Raw genomic sequence first — 19,742 nt, 5'->3', positions numbered from 1 at the left:
TGGTCCATCCCTTTGGGGCCCTTCGCCAGGCGGAAAGGGCAGTCGCAGGGGCGCCGAGGCCGAAAGCTCCTTTACAGAGGGACCCCAGCCCAAGGTGTGATCCCAGAGGGAGGGAGGGGAAGCAGGCGGCCAGTGCTCCTCACCAGGTCAGGATTGGCCCAGTGGCCCTTCAGAGCTGCAGACACCTTGCTGATGATGAGGTCGTTCATCTGCTGGGTGGCTTCTGGGTTGTCTCTGGTTTCCAGACACAGGATAAAACAACAAAGGGGTCTTTAAAGCGCCATACGGAGCCATGTCCCCAACACACACACAGACACACCAAGACCCATGGCATCCTTCCTGGGAGAACACGGCTTGAAAGCCTCACCAGCCAGTTCGGCAGCTGCAAGAAACAGGCCGATAGGCCCAAGCAGGTGCCTCTGCGGTCAAACGAGCTTTAACCAGTACTTAGCTGGCCAGACAGGACTTCCTGGGTGACCAAATACGTACACGGCCTTTCCGCTTCTGCCCAACGGGCCAAGGGCCCTGTTCTCCGTCAGGCAAAGCCAATTCAGTGAATGAAGCTGCCCGGGTCCAAGTGTTACCAATGCTTTCAAAAGGGCCAAACAATTTGGGAAGGAGGGAATGCGCCCAGCTCAGGGAGGCCCGAAGCACTCTCCCACCTGGTGAGAAGGCACATGAGCTGACGGACGTCCTCCCGCATCGTGGCGGCCCCTCGGCGCAGGTTGTAGTCGAAGAGCTCCCGAATGAGGCCCTGGGAGACCAGGATGTGGCGGATGGCGGCGTTGGTGGCCAAGGCGCGGAGCAGCGTGATGCAGTGCTCTGTGACAGCTGAGGCGCAACCATAGCATTTGGTGGAGGAGGTATGGCCGCAGCCCAAGACCGAGAGGGCACGGTACTGGCTGGCGGTGAAGGTGGGCTGGACTGCTGAGCGGGAGGACTTGCTGGCGGCCTCTCTCTGCTGGAGATCGTATTCCAGGAGCTCCTTCCGGGAGGCAAACACTTTCTGGGGAGAGGACGAAGACGAGAGAGGGCTGAGCCACGATGGAGGCGCAACCCGGGTGGGATCTCAGGCAACCAAAGGCGGCTCCTGCCCCTGGTTTCCCACATGATCATCCCAGCAAGGAGCCAAACTTCGGCCAGAGCAGCCTACGACTGACCAGCAGCTACCTTGACAAAGCCTGGCCTGGATCCGCCAGCCTGGGGACCCTTTCTGACCTCCACAGCCAACCACTTTGGGCAGCTTCCGGAAGTGGTGGCTTGGGGTGGGGAAGGCCAGGTCAATGGGGAATTCTGGGGCCACCGCCCCAGCATGCTCGGAGAGGCCCCGGCACTGGCGCCGGCCTCGCAGAAGGGCTTACCTGGATGATCTTGGAGAGCTCGTCAAACGAGTTCTTGCAATCGCCACAGTACTCCTGGGCCAGCTGCAGAATGTATCTGTTCACGCTGGCTGAGGTGGAACTGATTCCTCCGCTGCCCCCGGAGTCATCCTGGTGGGGCCGGAAGAGAAGGGAAGGGAAAGGGAAGTCAGGCCAGGATCCCCTCGCCTCCCTGGCCCACCCGGGGTGGCTTCTCCGCTTCCTGGTACCTGCGGCTTTTCAGGCGCGGCCTCATTCACTTTGCAGAGCAGGTTCTCCAACTGGGGTCGGTGGCCCATGAGCTGGTGATACACCCGGTCAGCCTTGTCCAGGAGGGTGTTGATATTGGTCACCGCCTGGCGGGCAAAACACAGCAGCGTCTGCTGTACTCCTGGACCACAGCGGGCTTCTCAGGCCTCGCTTAGCCAAGGCGCAGATTCTTGCTGGCTTGGCTCGGTTGCCATACCAAGCAGGCATCTAAGCCTTAAGTCGGGGAGAAGGGATCCAGCCCTCTTAGGGGCAGATGGAGGGTGCCTGCTCTCAGGCGGCCAATGGAGGCTCACTGGCTCACTTCAGACCCCACTGCACAGGTCGAGCTCTCCCTCCCGCCCTAACAAGAGTGGGCTGCTCCTGGTCTGAGCACAACCGCAAGCTCCCGGGAACAGGGAAAGCCACAGAAGGGCCAAGACGGAGCCCATCTCAAGGGATGTGCGTGCAGTTCAGCACAACTTTGGAGTCTCCAGAATGCAGCGTCTGGGGTGGAATAGGCTCTGCAAAGCTGGATTTGTTTCTGGAGGGGCAAGGCAGCAACACCCCCCCACACACACACAAAGGCGGGTCTCCTCCTGCCACAGCCCTGACCTTCTTCCGGTCCTCTTCGTTTTCGATGGGATCCACGGCGCAGCACGGCTTGGCGAACAGCATGAAATCAAAGCGGGCGTATTTGCAGAAGCCGCAGGCGTTGCAGAGGAAGGGGTCCTTCTCGTCGTAGTTGATCGACCTGGAAATCAGGACCAAGAGTGCCCCGCTGGAAATCTCGTCGCTCCCCTCTCCCCAAAGAGATGCCCCAAACTCAGAAAGCTGGCAGGGCGTGGGATTTTAAAAACCAAGGCCCAGCTAATGACCGGGGGGTCCCAAGACCTCTGTCGCTATGGAGCAGGAGAAGTGGGGAAGATGGTCGCCAGAGGGCTTCCTTCAAAACTGCCTTCTGCTTCCTCCACCTGGAGTTCCCTTAGCCCACCTCCGGACCTGGGGAGCTGGGCCCCACCGCATCCCCCGTCCCAGGAAGCCACGGCCGATCCCCTGCTCACTCACCGGCACTTGTGGCACTGGTAGACGTTCTCCCCGCAGTTTCCGCACACTCCAGGATTGGCGGGGACAGAGGCGCTGCATCGGGGGCACTGCAAGGTCTCCGTGGAGGCCTGGTAGTTCTCGTAGAAGTCGGCAAACTCGATCATCAGGTTGGAAGCCACAATGGGCAGGGGAAGGTCGATCTTCACCTCGGTCTGGCCGGGAGTCAGCTGAACCTTCTTGGCTTTGTGCCAGCGGGCTGGCCTAAAACGTGCAGAATGGGGGGGAAGGCTGACAATGAAAACTGGGCATGGAAGGCGAGTTCTGCTGTTCTGCTCCACCCCCCAGGAAAACTAAGCACTCCTGCTACCGTTACTGCTGAAAATCCCCTGTTAAACAGGAAGAATCGAGAGACCTATCTTCTGCTTCGGGATCGGGAGGGAGAAAAGAAAATTAAGCTGTTTTTCCCCTCTGCCCCAGCAGCGCTGGATAAATAGAGCCGGGGAGGGTGATTGAGAAAGATGTGTAGGTATCTCTGAGTTCTTCTTGTTTGCGAAGGTGTTTTGCAAAACCCTAAGAGGAACACCAAGGTGTGCCAGGGGATCCACTGCAGCTTGGGGCTGAGGAGCAAATGCATCCTCTGGCCAGAGATCTCGAGCTGTCTCTCATGAATCCCTCCGTCCTTACTTGTTCTTCAGCTCCACGATGGCCTGCACTGTCCGGTTGTTGTAGTAGAGGTTGATGGTCCGTACCATCTTGGTGCGCTTCAGGTCTCCGATCTTGACCGTCACCTTGCTGATGGTGTGGCTGCCGATAAGCTTGACCACCTGCTGGGTGGTGGTGTACCGGGTGTCGACCTTGATGGAGGAGAGCTTGATGTACTGCGAGAAAGGAGAGAGAGAGAGGGAGAGACGGGCTGGAAGGGGCTGGAGGCCTGCCGGGGCCGGAGAGCGCAGGGCCGGCATGGGGAAGGGGCCACTTACGCAGAAAGGCACTTCTGGGTTGTTGCAGACGAGACAAGGGTCGCTCTCCAAATAGTAGCCGTCAAACTCCACCAGGCCGGAGAGGGTGCTGGAACGGCGGGAGAGAAAGGGAGGGGAAGACTCTGGTCAGGCCAGAGACCCACCTAGCTGGACCTTCTCCTTCTATGCTGCAGGCCTTTGACATTCCAATTCACAAGCAGGACCAGATTTCTAGATTTCCTTTCACTGACATTTAACTGAATTAAATAGGATAATAGCTCTCCAATAAGGCACCCTGGGGCTTTGCCTCTCAGTCACACGAAAAAAGACAGCTTAGAATTAATTCTGGACGTTTTCCAGGGGCTGCGCAGGCGGTTTTGTCAGCCCTGGCCAGGCAAGTCCATCCTCCCACCTCTAGGCAGTGTACCTTCTGCACAAGAAGCCCCCCCACCCCACCCCGCCCCTCCCAGCTCTCTTCCGCTTTTGAACGCACCAGCAGGAGCGAGCGACACTCACTTGTAGATGTTCGAGTTGGGGTGATTGGTCAGGATGTGGTTCTGCATCCGGAGGATCTCCACGGCCTTTTGGGAGTATTCCTTGAACTGAGACAAAGCAACCCAAAATCAGAGAGACCGAGCACATCCTACAGAGCAAACCCAAGCGAGCTACGGAAAACTGCCGCTTCCCGCATCCCTGGAGAAGATGAGGTCCTGGGAAGAACGAACCAAAGGGGTGGCAAAGCACCTTCTCTAGCTTTCTAGCACCCAGGTAGGTGGGTCCCCTTCCTACAAACGGGGCACCCGGGCTCAGACAAGCAAGGTCTGAGCAAGCTTGTCTGAGCCCCGACAAGCAAGCGACCACCCAGCGTCACTTCCTCATGTGATGGGCGGCGCCTAAATTCAAAATATAAATAAATAAGTAAAATAAAGGTGGCCTCTGAATGCTGATGTCACCTGGGTCACCTCCTTTTGGCCTAGCCTGCCTCACAGGGTCGCTGCAATGAAGGCTGCAAGTCACACCAAAATGCCCCCCCTCCCCAGATGGGTGTGGTGGCAAAACTGCCCGGTGGTTTTAAACACTTTAAACGTGCGGGAGCACCCCACCTCCCATGCAGAAACAGCCGCGGATGCTCGGAATGGAGGGAGAGGTGAGGCCCTCTCAGCGCTCCTACCTTCTTCTCCGTCTGCTGGGTTTTCAAAGAGAAATAGCCCAGGAGGTCCACGAACTGCGCGGCCTTCCGCCCGTACGCCGGCAGCTCCGGCCAGATCGACCACATGAGATCCAGCAGCAGCTCTTGCTGGGACTTGTTTGAGTTCCTAAAGGGAGTTTCCCTCGGTCAGTGATTGCTCTTTGAGGGGCGTCCTACTGGGATTTATGACCGCACTCTGTGGGACTCCGCCTCTTTGTCATTTATTCTCCGTGTCCTGGGGCCTTTCTTTTTAAGTCAAGGGTCTCCAAGCGCAGCGGAAATGACATTCCGGGGGCTCTCCTCCACTCGGCCCAAGGGGAGGGAGACCGCCACCGGGAACGAGACCAGGGATCCCGACGCGTGCAAAGGGCTGGGCTACTCACCGGTAGATGTGGAGGGTCAGGCAGTGGGCCTGCCAACGGACCGACGACGAGTTGGACTCCAGCAGGAAGCAGCGCAGGAATTGAATCAGGGTCTCCTTGTCGGCGAATTTGTTCAGCTGGTTCACCAGGGCCGTGCAGAGCTGGTCTTCCTGGCTGCCAGAGGAACCCTCGCCTGGGGAGAGCCAGAGAGAAGGCGGGTCCAGGGACGGCATAGGAGCTCCTGCCTGCCTGCCGGGAGCCCCGGATTGAATCCCCGTTTCTGGGATGGGGGCAGGAGGGAGAAGGGACCTCGCCAGTCTGGGCTTGGCAGAAGGGCCTTTGGGAGGGGAGCCGCCAACCTTTCCAAAGGTGAGCTCCAGCAGGTGTCATTTAGCCTTTCCTGTCGGCTCTCTGGGGACGACCAGAATGCCTGCCCTGATGGAGTGGGAAGATCTGCAGTCCTTTCACAGCTCAAGAGCACCAGGTGGGGTCAACATTTGGATGCAGACGTGCCCCCTCAACCTCCTCCCCCTCGATATTCCCTTGAACACCTGAACAGAGCCTGCCACTGTTCCTTCCCCAACATCAGGCCCTGTAAAAGGGTGCCTGACTGTGCACAGAAAGACTTGTGGGGCGGCTTTCTCCCCCCGCAGTCTGAACAAGCCAGCTGGCCACCGATCCTGCCTGGGCAGGCTCCCCCCTCCAAAGGCAAGACCGTCTGGGCTCTCAGGCGTTAGAAGCGAAGCTGTTGGGGCCTGGTTCAGCTGCTTGGCTCAGCCTGGCCGTGCCGCAGCTGACCAGCCCAGCTGGAGAGACCTCTTGGGTTCTGCCAACTTTCGGAGAATTGCAGGCCGGCGAGGCCGCGCGGCTACCAGCGGCCCAGAGATCTGCCCGGGGCCTCCCAGCCTCACCCTCTCGCTCTTTCTCCTTGTCTTCCTTCTTGCTCTTCTTGGTGGACGATTTGCTCTGCCCAGTTGGCTGGCCGGCCCCAGAGCCTCCAGGAGCTGAGGCCGAAGTGCCCGACGACCCAGCCGAAGCCGTGCCAGAGAGAACCTTGCTGCCACAGAGGGCGCAGGAGAGCAGCTGCAGGAGGACGGGCGACACGCCCTCGTCAACCAGGAAGCTGACTTGCAGGAGGAAATAGAGGACCGCTGGAAGGAGAAGGGGAGGCTTTTTGTTCTGAGTCCTTTATCAGGCACCCCTTAAGAGGATTTCCAGCCAAGCAGGAGCTCCGATGCCGGCAGGAACAACCACGCTAGGAAAGAGCTGAGGTGGGGCAGCTCCTCCAGTCAGCTTCAGGCTTTGGAGCATGTGGGTCCATCAAGCAGAGGCTCCAGCTGCACTCTCCAGGAATTAGGAACCTTCTGCCCTTCCCGGCCCCTCCCCAGCAGGCCCCCTTCCTGGCCCCCTGACCAACGAGGTGCAGGAAGGAGGCAGGGCTCCTGTTGGACCCCCTGCAGCAGGGCCCCGATTTCCCTCGAGCCCCCAAGTGACTCACAGTCGTCTTTGATGCAGAACTTTTGCCAGTTGACCGTACGCTGGGTGGCAATTTCCGCACAGGCCTTCAGGTGCTCCATCTGGAAGGGGCATGAGAGAGTTGGGGGAGGAGGAAGGGAAAAGGCAGGTTGGGGAACATCTGCAAAGGCCAGCTTTGTTTCTCAAGCCACAGCAACCAACGGTGCCCAGAGACCTTCACAGGCCGCCCAATACTGATAGAAAAACCGGCGTTCCCACTGTACGGTTTATGACAGGGAGGAGATGCCGTAAACCTCCAGATGTTGCTGACTTACAACTCCCACCACACATTGTCAGGAGCTGTCGTTTAGAAACACCTGGAGAGCCACAGCTGTCCAAGATTTTTGATCTCATGGCTGCATCCTTACAGAAACTATAACCCCTCTTCAGCCCAGGCTCCTCTGGAAAAGTCAAAGGCTTCCCTTCCCTCTTTACATAAACCTAAGGACCGAATCGTCCTGCGAAGGCAACTCTGCAGGTGGAGGCCTCATCTTAAATACTCTGCTGCAGCTGGCAGAAAATCTCCAAGCAAGGAAGGGCTGATGTGGGAGCCGAAGGGTCTGTCACCAACACAGGGGGGCTTGTTCATGCACAGACGATGGGCTGAGGTTTGCAGAATCGCTCCGCGAGATGCTTCGGCCAAACTAAAAAGACCCCCCCCATCTCCCTGCTTACCAAACTGATGAGGGTGTCATACTGCAGGGCGGAGCCGGAGCTGGCTGTGACCACGCTGGCACGCAGGAAAATGCCTTGCTCCTCCAGCAGCTTCTTGATCCCCCGGACGTGGGAATCGAGGGTGTGCAGGTCCCGGAGCTGGCGGTATTTCTCCTTGGAGCCGCAGATGAAAAGCAAGAGTTTGCGGACCTGGCGGCGCACGTAGGGGGTCTGCTGGATCATCAGGTACTGGAAGGAAGGAGACCTCACTTGAAACTTTTTAAAAATGGGCTTTGGGGGAAAAGCCGCCTTTGCACAGACATGAGAGAAAGAGGGAGACCCTTCCTTCCAGCTGGATTACCAACATGCCCCCCCTGGCCACACACATAGCATGTCCAACCACAGCAGTTCCAGAGTGCCGTGCCCTGAAGCCCCACAAGCAGAACAGAGCTGCTTCAGGGCTGGGCAGCATGAACATCAAACATGCAGCAGCCGTGGCCAAGAGGGCTGTAGGTGAGGAGCAACGGAAGCTGCAATCTAACAGCGTCTGGAGACCCACACAACGGCCCCCCTCGGGTGGGTCTGTATAGGGAGAGGAATATCAACCTCGGAGAGGAAGTAGAACCACGAATGGTCAAAGACGGGTGGCGGGATGCGGGAGTTGGTGTCGGCGATTTTCTTGATCTGGTAAGGCAGCCGCAGGACCATCTCTGTCAAAAGCTGCGTGTAGGCCTCAAAGACGTCGGCCGCGTGACCCTGGAGGGGAACGGAAGGAGAGGGAGCTACAGGCCCTGCGGGGTCTCCAGGCTCTGCCCAGCTCAGCGCTTTGGAGAAGCTGTCCTTGAGCGTGAGAATTCCCCGCCTTCTGTCCTGAAAGGGCTCAGAACCGGAAGAGCAACAGGGGGATAGAAATGGCCCGATGCTTATAAGCACCGATTTAAACGCTGCTGTTTTGGTGGGCTGGGGACAGCCTATGATGCCGGTTACAAATCCTGCTGATTGCTCATGAAGAAAGCCAACTGCTGCTCCAGACCCAAATAACCAAATAGGAGCTAAAAATTAGAGACTTAGGGAATGGAGGGAAGAATCACATTCCTTAGGGTACTCGTGCAAGTCTTTCTTTCCTTTTAAAAAAGCTTTTCAATATGTGTGTGTCTATACATATACATACACCCCCCCCCACACACACACACACAGGCAACAGCCACAACTTTTGCACATCATTTTGCACTATAAACAATGCCAGGAAAGACAAGAGCACCCAGGGGGAGAATTCTAAAGTAGTGTGGCTCCTTTTTAGTTTTTTGTATCTCCTTCTTCCTTCTCAATGCCTCGGTTGAGATTTTGCTATTTTACTTCTGCTGCGGAGATGAATGTTAAATGACAGGCAACCCTGGATAACAAGCTGGGATGCTGCCCGGGGGAAAGAGAATAAGCTATGACACATCCACGCCAATCCTTAATACCGCCTCTTCCTGCAGCTGGGGGGGTGGGGGGAGAAACCCTGGGCTGACAGGAGAAATGTGAAAACAGCAAGCCCCTTTGAAAGAAAGGAATAAAAGGGATTAAAAACTGCAACTATCCCCGCAGGCCGTAAGAATTTTAGCAGGCTCTATTCTTCCAGAAAACAGCACTCTAACATTTAATTCGGCTTATTCCATTGTCCTCTCTGAGTGCAGGGGGGGGGAAAAAACACCCAAATTGCACCGCCAGACACCGGGAATAAAGGAGGCTCCACAGTGGCTGGAGCAGGGCAAGATCTGCTTTTAGGGGGCTGACCAAAGTCGCAAGGAGCCCATGCTTGCCAACTTGCAGGACTTTTTCTGCCCTCTCAAAACCAGCGTCACGCACCTAATGCCACAGCAGGTGAACAACACCCCCTTGCCAGTTTTTGATCGGATTCTGGAAAGGAAAGGTCGGGCCCCAACGAATTAACTAGAGGCGCGCTCTTTGCCTTCCAGGCCGGAGAGGCGTTTGGCCTGGCGGCCCCGCAGGAACCTCACCTTGACGTACTGCCGCAGGAAGAATGGGCTCATGTCTGGGGGAGAGGAGGTGGTGTGGGGTTTCAGCAGCTGGCTGGCGGTGACAGGCTCCTCGTCGTTCTGTTGGCTCTTCCAGTAGTCCAGGAGGGACTTCAAGACATGAAGGCAATAGTCCACGGCTCCAGAGCTCAGCAAGGCAGCTGCCGTGGCACTTGAGATCAGGGAGGAGGACTGCGGGAGACGCAAAGAGCGTTGAGGACCACAGCGCTCTCCTTTCGGCAGAGCAGGCGACCCAGCGGCCAGAAACTGAAATCAAAGGCTCAGCACCCGCGGCTCCATCCTGCAGTTCTGAGCTTCTGGGGAAAGCAACTGCCTTCAGGAAGACGACAGGAACCCCCCCCCCCGAGCGCGTTAGACAGGGACAGGACGGGTGAGGGGAAAAGGGAAGGGCTTCTGGACTCGGAGCAGGGGTGTTGACATGAGGGGAATGGAGGTCGAGGACAGTTTTGGATGCTGAAGGGAGCCCCTGTTCAATTGCCACCATCTCTTTTGGAAGCCACCATCTCCTCCCTCCAAAGGCCCCTTCTCTGCTCGAGCCTCTGCCACACCAGTGAAGCCTGACCATGAGCCAAAGGGGCCGACGGGGCCTCCTCTCTTGTGCCAAGGCTGTGTCCTTCAAAGGGAAGGGGACTGGGGGGTGGGCGGTAGATCGGTCTGTCCCATGCAATACTGACAACTGGCAGCAGGAGCCCAGTGATTTCCAACCCTACGGGGTGGTAAGTGACCTTGAGCCCAGGACCTTTGCAGAGTAAGGCCATTGTGCCCTCCAGATGCTTTGCGTTTCCATTCCCATCAGCCTGGCATGGCACAGGAATGCAGGAGCAGTCATCCAGGCCATCTTGGGGGCTCCAAGGGGCCTGCAGCCCCCAGAGTCCAAGCAGCCAGGAGGGAGAATGAACGGGTCCCAGGGGAGGGGAGGGGAGGGGAGGGGAGGGGAGGTTGTGCTCTGATGGAGCACCTGGCCCAGTGGGCTCCAGATGGCCCCAAGAGAAGCTGGAGAATGGCCATTGGGGGCCTAGGGAAATGCCAAGAGGGCCACCCCACTTCTGGGAGGGGGGCCCTTTCTGGCCTTTGATTTTTAAAAGAGCAGCGATAGGAGCGTTTATGCTATGGAATAAGGGCTTAGTTAAAAAGAGGGGAGGAGGGGGAGAGGTAAAATGGCAATCAGCTCTGGAGTCTAATCTCCCCTCGACACACATGCCGGTGGGCACCAAAGCAGGGGATTAGGAGGAGGAGTGAGATTCTCCAGCCCCTTTCATTTGCCTCTCCTTCAAACGGGGAGCTGAAAGTCCTCTCGGTTCCTCTGGAATTTGGCCAGTTGCAGGAGGGAGGCAGCGGCGCTTTTGAAGAGGCGCCAGGCGCGCCCCGCATCGCCCCCACTGGTCATCTGCACTCTGACAGCTTTTGAAAAGCACCATCTCCTGCTCGTCAGAGGAAACGAGGGGAGAAAGGGAGGGGAGAGATCGGTGGAGCCCCGAGTGTAAATAACACCATTAGAGAAAGCCCTCCTAAATCCAAACAAGGCCCACAGCCCATAAGCTCATTAAAATTCAATGCATTTCGAGTTCCATTTTTAACCTCTGCGCTTTTGTTATTAATATGCTTTCCTCGACATGCGCCTTTGCCAGCTTCCGTTTTGAAAAACGCCTTAGCGTCGCACCGTTTAGCAATGGAATCCTCTTAGCACCTTTGAAACGTCGCAGATAGCGCGGCATCTCGCCCTCCCGACAGCCGCGTTTGCAAATCCTTCCTCCCTGTTTTTAACCTCTGAGGGTTGGTGGGCAAAGCTGCCCGGCCGGTACGGACCCTGCGCCAAAGCGCTGGCGATCAGGGAAGGGGGAGAGGAGGGTGAGTTGAGGGGAGGAGAAAATGGCTCTTTCGTTCTGCCCCACGCAGCACTGCCCAGGCCCACCCAAAACGCTCCCCATACCTCGCAAATGGATGATTTCGATCCAGACTTGGTTCGGGACATGAAGACGCTCAGAAGCCTCATGATCACCAAGTGGACTTCGTTGAGGGCGGACCGCTCATTTTTCTTGGACACGTCCTGCAAGGGGGAGGGAGGAAACGGTTGCCGTAAGGGACTAACGGGAAGAGGTCAGCAAGGGTGCCCCATCGAATCTGAGCCCTGCAAAGTGCAAAGGAGAAGAAGCACGTGCGCAATCCGGATGCCCGTGATGATTGCTGCACAGGTGCAGACCTATCTCTGGGGGTCCCTCTGATGCCAAATACTTGATGTACTTATTTTTTAAGGTCGGCACCCCAGGCTTCACATCTGGGCCTACCCACCCAGGGGCCAAACACAATAGCTCTGGGGCCCGATGGAAGCTCACAGGCTGCCCTCCCCCTCTGCCTCAAGCCACTGCTGCCCTCTGGCGGCTGACAGGCCACAGGGGCTTTGCATCCCAGCCTGGCTTGCATGCACCAAGTGGTCTGACTCAGCTTAGAGTTTCGGGGAGGGACCCATTTCCAACTAGATTCCAAAACATTCAAGGAAGTCTCATCCTGGGGGTGTCATGCAGAAATGGGGGGGGAGGTTACCTTCTTCTCCATGCAGAGCTCGGCGATCAACTGCGCAAGAAGGTTATCGAGCGCTCCCTTGTCCTTCTCTTCGTCACCATCGAGGTCTGTGGTCAGCATCAGGATCACCTGGGGATGAAGCCAAAGAAAATGGCTGGGGGGTGAGGGTGGAGCACCCAGGCCTGAAGGACAGAAGGTCTCCCCACCCCACCCCAAATAACAATGAAAACATTCAAATAACGCGCTCTGTGTTCAGCCACAAAAGCAGGGTCAGGAAGAGGAGCAGTGCAAGGTCTCCCATATTTCCAGCCTGTGTCAGGACATTGGGCGGGGTTAGCCTCTAAGAAGGCTGAAGGCACAGCTACGGACTGCCACAAAGCTGGGAGAGAAACTGGACCTGGTCTTTGAGAACCAACCCAAGAAAAAGAATGAAACGGAGACGGGAACCACAGACAGGGAAAAAATCTAGCAACCGTAGGGGATGTGCATCAGAAAGATGGTGGGGGGAGAATTGCTCATACACACCTGCATGTAGGGGATGGCCCGGACCCCGCCGACGTTCCTCAGCTGGGGAAGGGTCTGCAGCAGCCGTTCCAGCAGCATCAAACGGACCATGTGCAGCCTGGAGGTGAGAGAGGAGGAAGGCTCGTGAGGGCACAGGCTGCAGAACCCCACTCTGGCAACCGAGCACCGTGAAACACGCTCCCATTTCCTAGCCCAGAGAAACGTCCACAGGAAGAGCTATTGGGCATCTGCGACTGGCCTGACCAGCCCAAGAGCCCCCCAGCCTCCCAGTGCCCCCCCGATGAAGATGGCTTCTGACAGAAGAAAAGGACGGACAGAAGCCACAGGACGGCTGGCCCTCTCCCGCTGGCCTAGTTCCTGACCCAGCTTTTCCTCCCCGTGCTCTGACTCCCTGGCTTAACGCATCTGAAGTCTTCCATCACTCGCAACTGCTTTCCCCTGGCTGGGATGGGAGGGAGGCCCTGCAGGCATAGAGGGCTTCCCAGCCCCGTTCTAGCAGGAAAAGAGTCTTGCCTGTTGCTGGCATGGACATCCCCTTCCCCTTCGCCCTCGCCTTCAGATCCTTCGCCCTCCTGCTGCCCCGTGGTGGTGCTGATGGCCCCCGTGCTGGAGCTGACGCTCCCAGGTCCCGCAGGATGGCCCTCAGCCGCCGTGTCTCCGTATGCGCTGCTGCGGCCGGACACTGCAAGGGAGAGCCGGGCAGGTGAGCCCCAGAACGGAGGCGTCTGATTGGGGTGGGGGGGAGGAGGAGGAGCCAATGCCACCTCTTTCACATGCCAGGCCTGGGCGGGGCCTTCAGAGGCCAATCCACCCGGGCAGCCGCTCCACAGGGACGGGGGAACCGAGGGGGGTGATTACCACTGTGCTCGCCGGCCACCGAGTCCACTGCGCTCCCGCCGCTCTCGGAACCCACGCTGCCCCCGTGGTCAGCCGGGGAGGTGCGGAGCGTGGAGCCGTCCGTCGCTGCAGTGCTACCCTCGTCATCAGAAGCTGGAGCTAAGAGAGTAAGGGGAGCTGTTACAAGTAAAAACACAGCCTCTGAACAACTCGAGCAGGGCCACAGTGGAGAGCTGGTGCTGCCCCAGCCCCCAGAAATGAGGGCTGGGGGGCTTATTAGCCTGACCATACTACTTCAGAACAAACACCAAAGCTGGGGGCAACAAGGGCTCTCTTGCGAGAGCCATCCGAGTCCAGGCAGGGCTAATTCATCGGCCCTCCCAGCTAACACCCCCAGGAGTGTTGAAGGTCTGGATTTTACCCCGTGAGCATTACCTGATGCAGTGGTGTCTGAAAGAGTCCCAGCATCGAGCGAGGAAGAGCTGGGGGCCTGGCCAGACAGTCCCAGGCTCTGCAGGCCGAGAGCGCTGCTGCTGCTGCCTATGTGAGAGGGAGGGAGGGAGGGAGGGAGGGAGAAATCAACTCCTGGGACACGGGAAGAGCCCACAAAGACGACTTTGTTTTCCTCTCCCACACCCAAGATCCCCGTTAACCTTGTGTGGCAGCACAGGAGGCCTTGCCTTGCCAGGCTTTACAAAGGAGGCCGCCCTCGTCACCCCTATGCTGCGGCGGGGAAGGGGCCGGGCGCTCCTCTCACCTTGCTGATCCTGTTGCAGGCTCAAAGCAATGGCCAGCTCGACCATGGTTTCATCATCGGCATCGGGGGGGATGTCCAGCATGGGGGGGAAGCCCTCGGCCCCGGCCAGGAGAGCCTCCAGGGGAGACGGGTTCCCGTTGTTCACATTGTCAGCTGTTTCCAGGACCATCGATTCAGACTAGCAGGAGCAACAGCCATAGTATGAGATGCTGAACTATCGCTGCCCGATGCATCCCCCGTTATGCTTCTGGCAGGCACCAGGTTGGGGAAAACGATGCTACACCCTTCGTCTCCTTCTAAGTGGCCATTTTTCCGGCAAGCAGTAGATTCAAGACCCCCACGCACACCCCAGGGAAGCCTCCCGACACCCCAGTTCTTCTCCAGCCTGAGTGGCCAGACCAGAATTGCTCGCCAGCCGCGGACTCACCACCATCTCGAAGTCTCCGTGGTCCACCTCGTTTTGCTCCTGGCTCTCCTGCCGAATGTCCTCTCCGCTGGGCAGGCTGGAGGCCTGCAATTTGTCATCGGCATCATCATCGTCATAATCGTCTTTGTCGCCTGGACGTTGAGAAAAGAAAAGTCCTGCTCATCCCACTAAGACGCGCCGGAGACAAGGTTGAGGGCGGGAGAGCTCCGATCTCTCAAAGATGCTCTTTGGGTCTCCTCCGAGGACAGACCTCTCCAGGAGCCAGTCCACCCTGACGGGACTTCACCTGGTTCCGCTCAGAGCCCGCCCTGGCTTGACCAAAGCAGAGCCTCAGAAAGGAAGCTTGCCTTACCCATTGGGGTGTTGCTTCGAGGGGAAGAGGGCAAGGTCACGTGTCTCCGCTTGTTCCTGGGCCTCAGCACCCGGATCAGCGCTTGCTTGCAAGAGAAGCTCACGGCCGGATCCTGGAAGGTAAGCCAACCAAAACGGGCTAGGGCGGTGTTGGGAGAGGCGGTGGCCTGGGAGCCTGGGGCAATGGAGCCTGGTGCTCCACCCCAGAGCTTCAGCCATGCGAAGGAATGTTCAAGCCGGATCCCTTGAGAGTGTGTTGCTACTGAGCTCCGCTGCCAGAGAAATGTGGCTTGTCCAATGAACCCTGGGCAATGTGGGAAGTTAGCCTCTTTCTTGCCCAGACAACAGGGGGCAAACGTGAAGGAGCTAGCCACTGTTCTGTCCAGCCCAGAGTGCCACCACTGTTCTTCCCTATCCTTCTGGCTGAGGATGATGGGAGCTGAAATCCAGCATGAATCTGGGCCATACAGCCACAGGAGTGTTTGACTAGCAGAGAGGCCTGAGTTCTCAGCCTGCCGCCTCCCCTCTTTTGGATGCTCCAGTAGACAGCTCTTCCTCCCCTCCAATGTGATTGTTAGAAGGCTGCCAGCTCCCATGAGGCTTGGCTGCCCCCTGCCACAGCCAAGCCAACAGCTGAGGGTGCAAGAGACAAGCCAGGCCTCCCATGCTGCTTGGTCTAGGGGCCGGGGGCAGAAAAACTGAGCGTCCTTGGTCGGTCTCTCTGCTGACTGGGCACCCACTGTCCTTCTACAAAGCCACCCTCGCTGTACAGCGTCACCTGATCGCTCGGGAACGAACCCAAACCCAGTCACAAACAGGAAGCTGTTAAACAACGTACCGGGCACAGCAACATCTGCATGTAAATTTTGGAGGCGGCATTGATGCAATCCAGCTCACAGATACAATACCCGTGGAGAATGTCTATGAGGGCGTTGACAGTGGCCTCAACGTGGGTCAGGCCTGCGGCACAGAGAGGAAGAAGGAGAACAGCGCAATGAAACTGGGAACCATCTATGCGATTGTCAGAAGCCCCTTCTGCTCCAGGAGAACAAGGAGCAGTATTGGGAAGGAAGGAAGGAAGGAAGGAAGGAAGGAAGGAAGGAAGGAAGGAAGGAAGGAAGGAAGGAAGGAAGGAAGGAAGGAAGGAAGGAAGGAAGGAAGGAAGGAAGGAAGGAAGGAAGGAAGGAAGGAAGGAAGGAAGGAAGGAAGGAAGGAAGGAAGGAAGGAAGGAAGGAAGGAAGGAAGGAAGGAGCGGGCCATTAAGAGGGACTCCAAGAAGTCATTACATGGTCCAGAGATAGAAGGAAGTGTGAGAAAGAAACTCGAAACAGCCCTGCCTTGATTTTGTTTAGCATAAGATGGGGCAGAGAGAAACCTGAACAGCTCTCAAAATCGATGACAGCCCTCTGAGGTGGGCCATTCAAGAAACAGGCACGGCAGAGATTCCAGCAATGTTTGTTACTGTAGTTAAGGCAGAATAACAAAATCTTCAAAGTCAGTCCAAGTTTGTCCCATTTTATACTGAACAAAACCAAGGCAGGTTATTCTGAGTCTCTCTCTCACGCCTCCTTCTACCTCAGGACCCTGTTTCTTTCTCCCTCCTTCCCAAGGCCAGTTCTCCGTTCCTTTTCCAGTCTGTTGGGGCCAACACCCGTAACCCAGGAAGCGAGGGCCCCCGATGCCAGATGCAAGTGGGCATCTAGCGTCCACAGCTGCCTTTTTCCACGCTGCGCCAATGGCTCAGCAAAGGGATTCACGATCATCACAAGTAAAGACTGGACCAGAAACCAAGCAAATATTTGGGATCCTTGCTTGATCGAAGGTTCAATCAGCCTAATCTTTCACGTGTGAAGCCTGGCAAGACACCATCTGCCTGGCATGGGACAATCTGTGTTGCTGTGGCGCTGGCACCAAAGTCTGATCCGCTTGAGAAAGACGGTACTCACCTGGCAAGCAAGCAGGCGCAAGGAAGGCATTCTTGGGTTTTGAGGCGTGAAGTTTCCAGAAATGGTTGACCAGCTGGGTAATAAAAGTGCACCCTTCCCCTTCCGCAGTCTTCGTAGCCTCCTGTCCTTCTTCACCGCCTTCTGAAAGTTTAAGGAAAGCTCCTTTGCTAACCCTCCAGCCACTCCGGTTCCGAGCAACTGGGTCCCTCGCCCCAAGCCCCGAAACTCACCCGCCTGTTCTCAAAAATCCCAGGAAAGTAACAAAGAAAAGTCTGGATGGGTACGGGGAGGGCAAGGAGAAGAGTTTTGCTCACCTGTTTCCAGACACGGAAACCTTGACTCTGTGAAATGGACCAGGTTATTCGGTCTCATGATGGCGATGGAGCGGGCCGTGATGACCAGCCTCTGAAAGACCTCCGGGTCGAGGTCTTTCCCTTCTTTGCTGGAGGTGGTGAGATACTGGACGGCTTTGCTCAACAAGGCCTGATCCTGCGGAGACAGACCCACCAAAGGAAAGAGCCAAGTCAGAGTCACCTTCCTCGCAGGGCTGGCTTCCGAGTGAGGGAGAGCTTCTGCCACAGGCCAACGCCGAGTCCAATCCCCGCGGGGGCTTTCTCCCTTTCACTGGAGGAGATCCCACCCAGCTGGGGGCCTCTTTCAGGACCCCCAACCAGATGACGCCTGTCGCCCCTCAGCACCCCCTTGAATACACATCTGGGAGGGGAGGACAAAGGCCTTTCTCCTCCCAGCGGCCGGAAGCACACAGAAACTAAGGGAAGTCTTGCTGAAGGTCCACTGAGTTCCTCTGTGACTCCGCAGGATGAGAAATGGAGAGATCCAGGACGCTGCGCTGGGAAGGAGGCCGGCCTGCTTACCTTGTGGCTGTGGTAAGCTGAGCGGCTGGTGTGGAGGCTGGCCAGGAGGCTCTTGGTCTGCTGCTGGACACTGGAAGGGGTCGGCGTGGACAGAAGCATGGTGGCTAGCTCCTGCGTGGCAGCCTTGCTCTTTTCCTGCAGGCAAACGATCTAAGTCAGACAGCCCTGGCTCTGGAGACGGGGAAGGCGCCCCCCACCATGAGAAGGGAGAATGCCCCAGCCCTGCTTGGACCCAGCAGGCTGCCTTTCAGAATCTTAATTCCAAATTCTGATGGGGGACAGGATGCTGACCAGCCCGAACTGGCCAAAATATAGGAGCAAAATGTTCCTCTCAACCCGAAGTCACCCAAATTCAGAGAAGAAAACTGGCAGGTTGGACCGCTGAGAACATGTTCCTTGCTTCAGGGAAAAGACCCAGGGAGTGATCACCCTGACATGATCCCTGGTGAGACACCCGGGAACACCTCTTTGGCCCATTTGGTGAATGGAAAGTCTGGCTTTGGGCCCTTCGGGCACTCCTGAAGTCACTGCACCTTGATTAATCTCTTCCCCCCCATTAAAATAAAGTCAGCGCTGCCTTCCTCCCCAGGAAGATCCCTTCTGGCCTCAGAAAGAAAAGCCGAGGCGAAGAGCAAGACTCGTCCCCTCCAAGAGCTGAGCAGGAGATAATTTCCAGACCAAGCTCTGCTTCAGCACAGCAATCCAAGAACTCAGGGTCCATGAGCCCCTCCGAGGCTTCAAGATGCCGCTGCTCTCTTGCCTGACCTCCCCACGGCCCCCCAGCAAAGGGGCTTACCTTCTCGTTGACTGGTCCGACAGCAAACCAACTTTCCAGCGCTTCCAAAGAACTCACTACTAGCCTGTGGGGGGAAAGACAAGGAGAAGAGCCGGTTCAGAAAAGGCTCCCGAAGACTCTGCCGTCTGCCACACGAGAGCCCCAGGTGCCTCAGAGAGAGGGCGGGGAGCACTCGGGGAGGCCCAAGCCCTTTTCTCCCCCCCCCCCGCCTGGGAGCAGAGAAAGGAATCAAAGCAGAAGGAAGAGCTGCTACAGGCACCATGCAGGTCTAGGGCAATCTGGGTCACGTTCCGAAAAACCTGGGGCTGTTTTAGGGCTTCTCCCGCCTTGTTCTGACCGTGTTGATGCATCACGTCTCTCCCCCCTCACCAAGCAAAATAACTGGCAAATGTTGCTCTGTCTTTGACCACATCTCTAACCAGGTCACACCCACTGGTTCCTGGGGAGGATGGGGGACGAGGATGAGTTGCTTCCAGGAAATGTGAGAAAGCATTTTACCCAAAGAAAACGCAAATGTCTGGGTGCCTGTAGATATATTACATCAACAGCATTCCCGCTATCTATTAAGGAGCCTATCCTTGTTCTTCATCAATCCAGGCTGACTTAATTACTGCATGATAGGCAAGGTGGCTACAAGGTGTGAGCTACTCCAGAGCCTTTCAAGCTATCCATGTCAGGCCCACTGATCTATAGTTTCTCCTTTTGGATTCTCCTTTTGAGCAGACGGCAAAGATACCAACAACGATCTAGCTTTTATTTGCTCTCCCCCTTATTTTAACCCAGATCTCTCTACAGAGTCGCCATCTTCATTCATTTGGGTTGCTGAGAGGAATGGATATTTTTAAGATGCAATAGCTGATCCTCCCAACGTATTGCTTCTTTTCCTTTTGAACAAGCGCTGTGTCTTTTAACTACAACACTCCAATTTTGAGATAAATACCTCCCCCCTTTCACTGTACGCATCAGACAGAAAACGGTGCCTCAAAAGGGGAAAACCAGGAAACAAGGAAAGCCAGAACAGATCCGGCGAGCGGTCCAGAGAATTCCCAGCTTAAGACGCTCAAACCTCGTTCATCTAGCAGGCATCTGAAACAACTTAGAAAAAGGGATGTCCTTCTAGATAATGAGAACTGGAAAGGGCACGAGCCGGGAAAACAGCGGTAGCATGTCCCTTTTGGGGCATCTCGGGGGCTTCCTTCACACAGCAGGCAAGGTGCAGGTTCACCCCACCCTGCCCTTCATTCTTTTAGCCTAGACTGCAGGCAAAGGTTAGCAAGGAGCAGAGAGGAAAACAACTGGCTGAGATTCCTCTTTCCCTTTTTGCTGCCATGCAAGG

The 19,742-nt window shown here is 56.7% G+C and overlaps 1 protein-coding gene across 3 annotated transcripts in view; it reads right to left on the bottom strand.

Annotated features, from left to right (window-relative positions):
- UBR4 (ubiquitin protein ligase E3 component n-recognin 4) overlaps window positions 1–19,742 on the bottom strand; it is a 60,774-nt gene that overhangs the window by 15,814 nt on the left and 25,218 nt on the right. For 2 of the 3 annotated variants that reach the window (XM_088136854.1, XM_088136855.1), the window contains exons 50-79: window positions 18,407–18,470; window positions 17,611–17,745; window positions 17,050–17,224; window positions 16,736–16,876; window positions 15,628–15,749; window positions 14,791–14,902; window positions 14,439–14,569; window positions 14,012–14,189; window positions 13,690–13,794; window positions 13,276–13,413; window positions 12,931–13,099; window positions 12,418–12,514; window positions 11,914–12,021; window positions 11,303–11,419; window positions 9,334–9,543; window positions 7,937–8,086; window positions 7,352–7,579; window positions 6,660–6,738; window positions 6,073–6,312; window positions 5,183–5,354; window positions 4,782–4,926; window positions 4,127–4,212; window positions 3,632–3,719; window positions 3,336–3,529; window positions 2,673–2,912; window positions 2,220–2,358; window positions 1,589–1,714; window positions 1,362–1,490; window positions 663–1,006; window positions 144–234 (exon numbers count right to left, since the gene is read on the bottom strand). In XM_088136854.1, the coding sequence (XP_087992980.1) occupies window positions 144–234; window positions 663–1,006; window positions 1,362–1,490; window positions 1,589–1,714; window positions 2,220–2,358; window positions 2,673–2,912; window positions 3,336–3,529; window positions 3,632–3,719; window positions 4,127–4,212; window positions 4,782–4,926; window positions 5,183–5,354; window positions 6,073–6,312; window positions 6,660–6,738; window positions 7,352–7,579; window positions 7,937–8,086; window positions 9,334–9,543; window positions 11,303–11,419; window positions 11,914–12,021; window positions 12,418–12,514; window positions 12,931–13,099; window positions 13,276–13,413; window positions 13,690–13,794; window positions 14,012–14,189; window positions 14,439–14,569; window positions 14,791–14,902; window positions 15,628–15,749; window positions 16,736–16,876; window positions 17,050–17,224; window positions 17,611–17,745; window positions 18,407–18,470 (4,453 nt within the window). The remainder of the gene's footprint in view (window positions 1–143; window positions 235–662; window positions 1,007–1,361; window positions 1,491–1,588; window positions 1,715–2,219; window positions 2,359–2,672; window positions 2,913–3,335; window positions 3,530–3,631; window positions 3,720–4,126; window positions 4,213–4,781; window positions 4,927–5,182; window positions 5,355–6,072; window positions 6,313–6,659; window positions 6,739–7,351; window positions 7,580–7,936; window positions 8,087–9,333; window positions 9,544–11,302; window positions 11,420–11,913; window positions 12,022–12,417; window positions 12,515–12,930; window positions 13,100–13,275; window positions 13,414–13,689; window positions 13,795–14,011; window positions 14,190–14,438; window positions 14,570–14,790; window positions 14,903–15,627; window positions 15,750–16,735; window positions 16,877–17,049; window positions 17,225–17,610; window positions 17,746–18,406; window positions 18,471–19,742) is intronic. The other variant, XM_088136856.1, reaches the window with a different exon arrangement.

Source organism: Python bivittatus, unplaced genomic scaffold (genome assembly GCF_059951505.1).
Source record: "Python bivittatus isolate LINGU-HERP-01145 unplaced genomic scaffold, Pbiv_v1 ctg000090_np1212, whole genome shotgun sequence".
Classification (NCBI taxonomy): domain Eukaryota; kingdom Metazoa; phylum Chordata; class Lepidosauria; order Squamata; family Pythonidae; genus Python; species Python bivittatus.
Note: the sequence above shows the minus strand (reverse complement) of the source record. Positions and strands in the feature narration are given on the sequence as shown.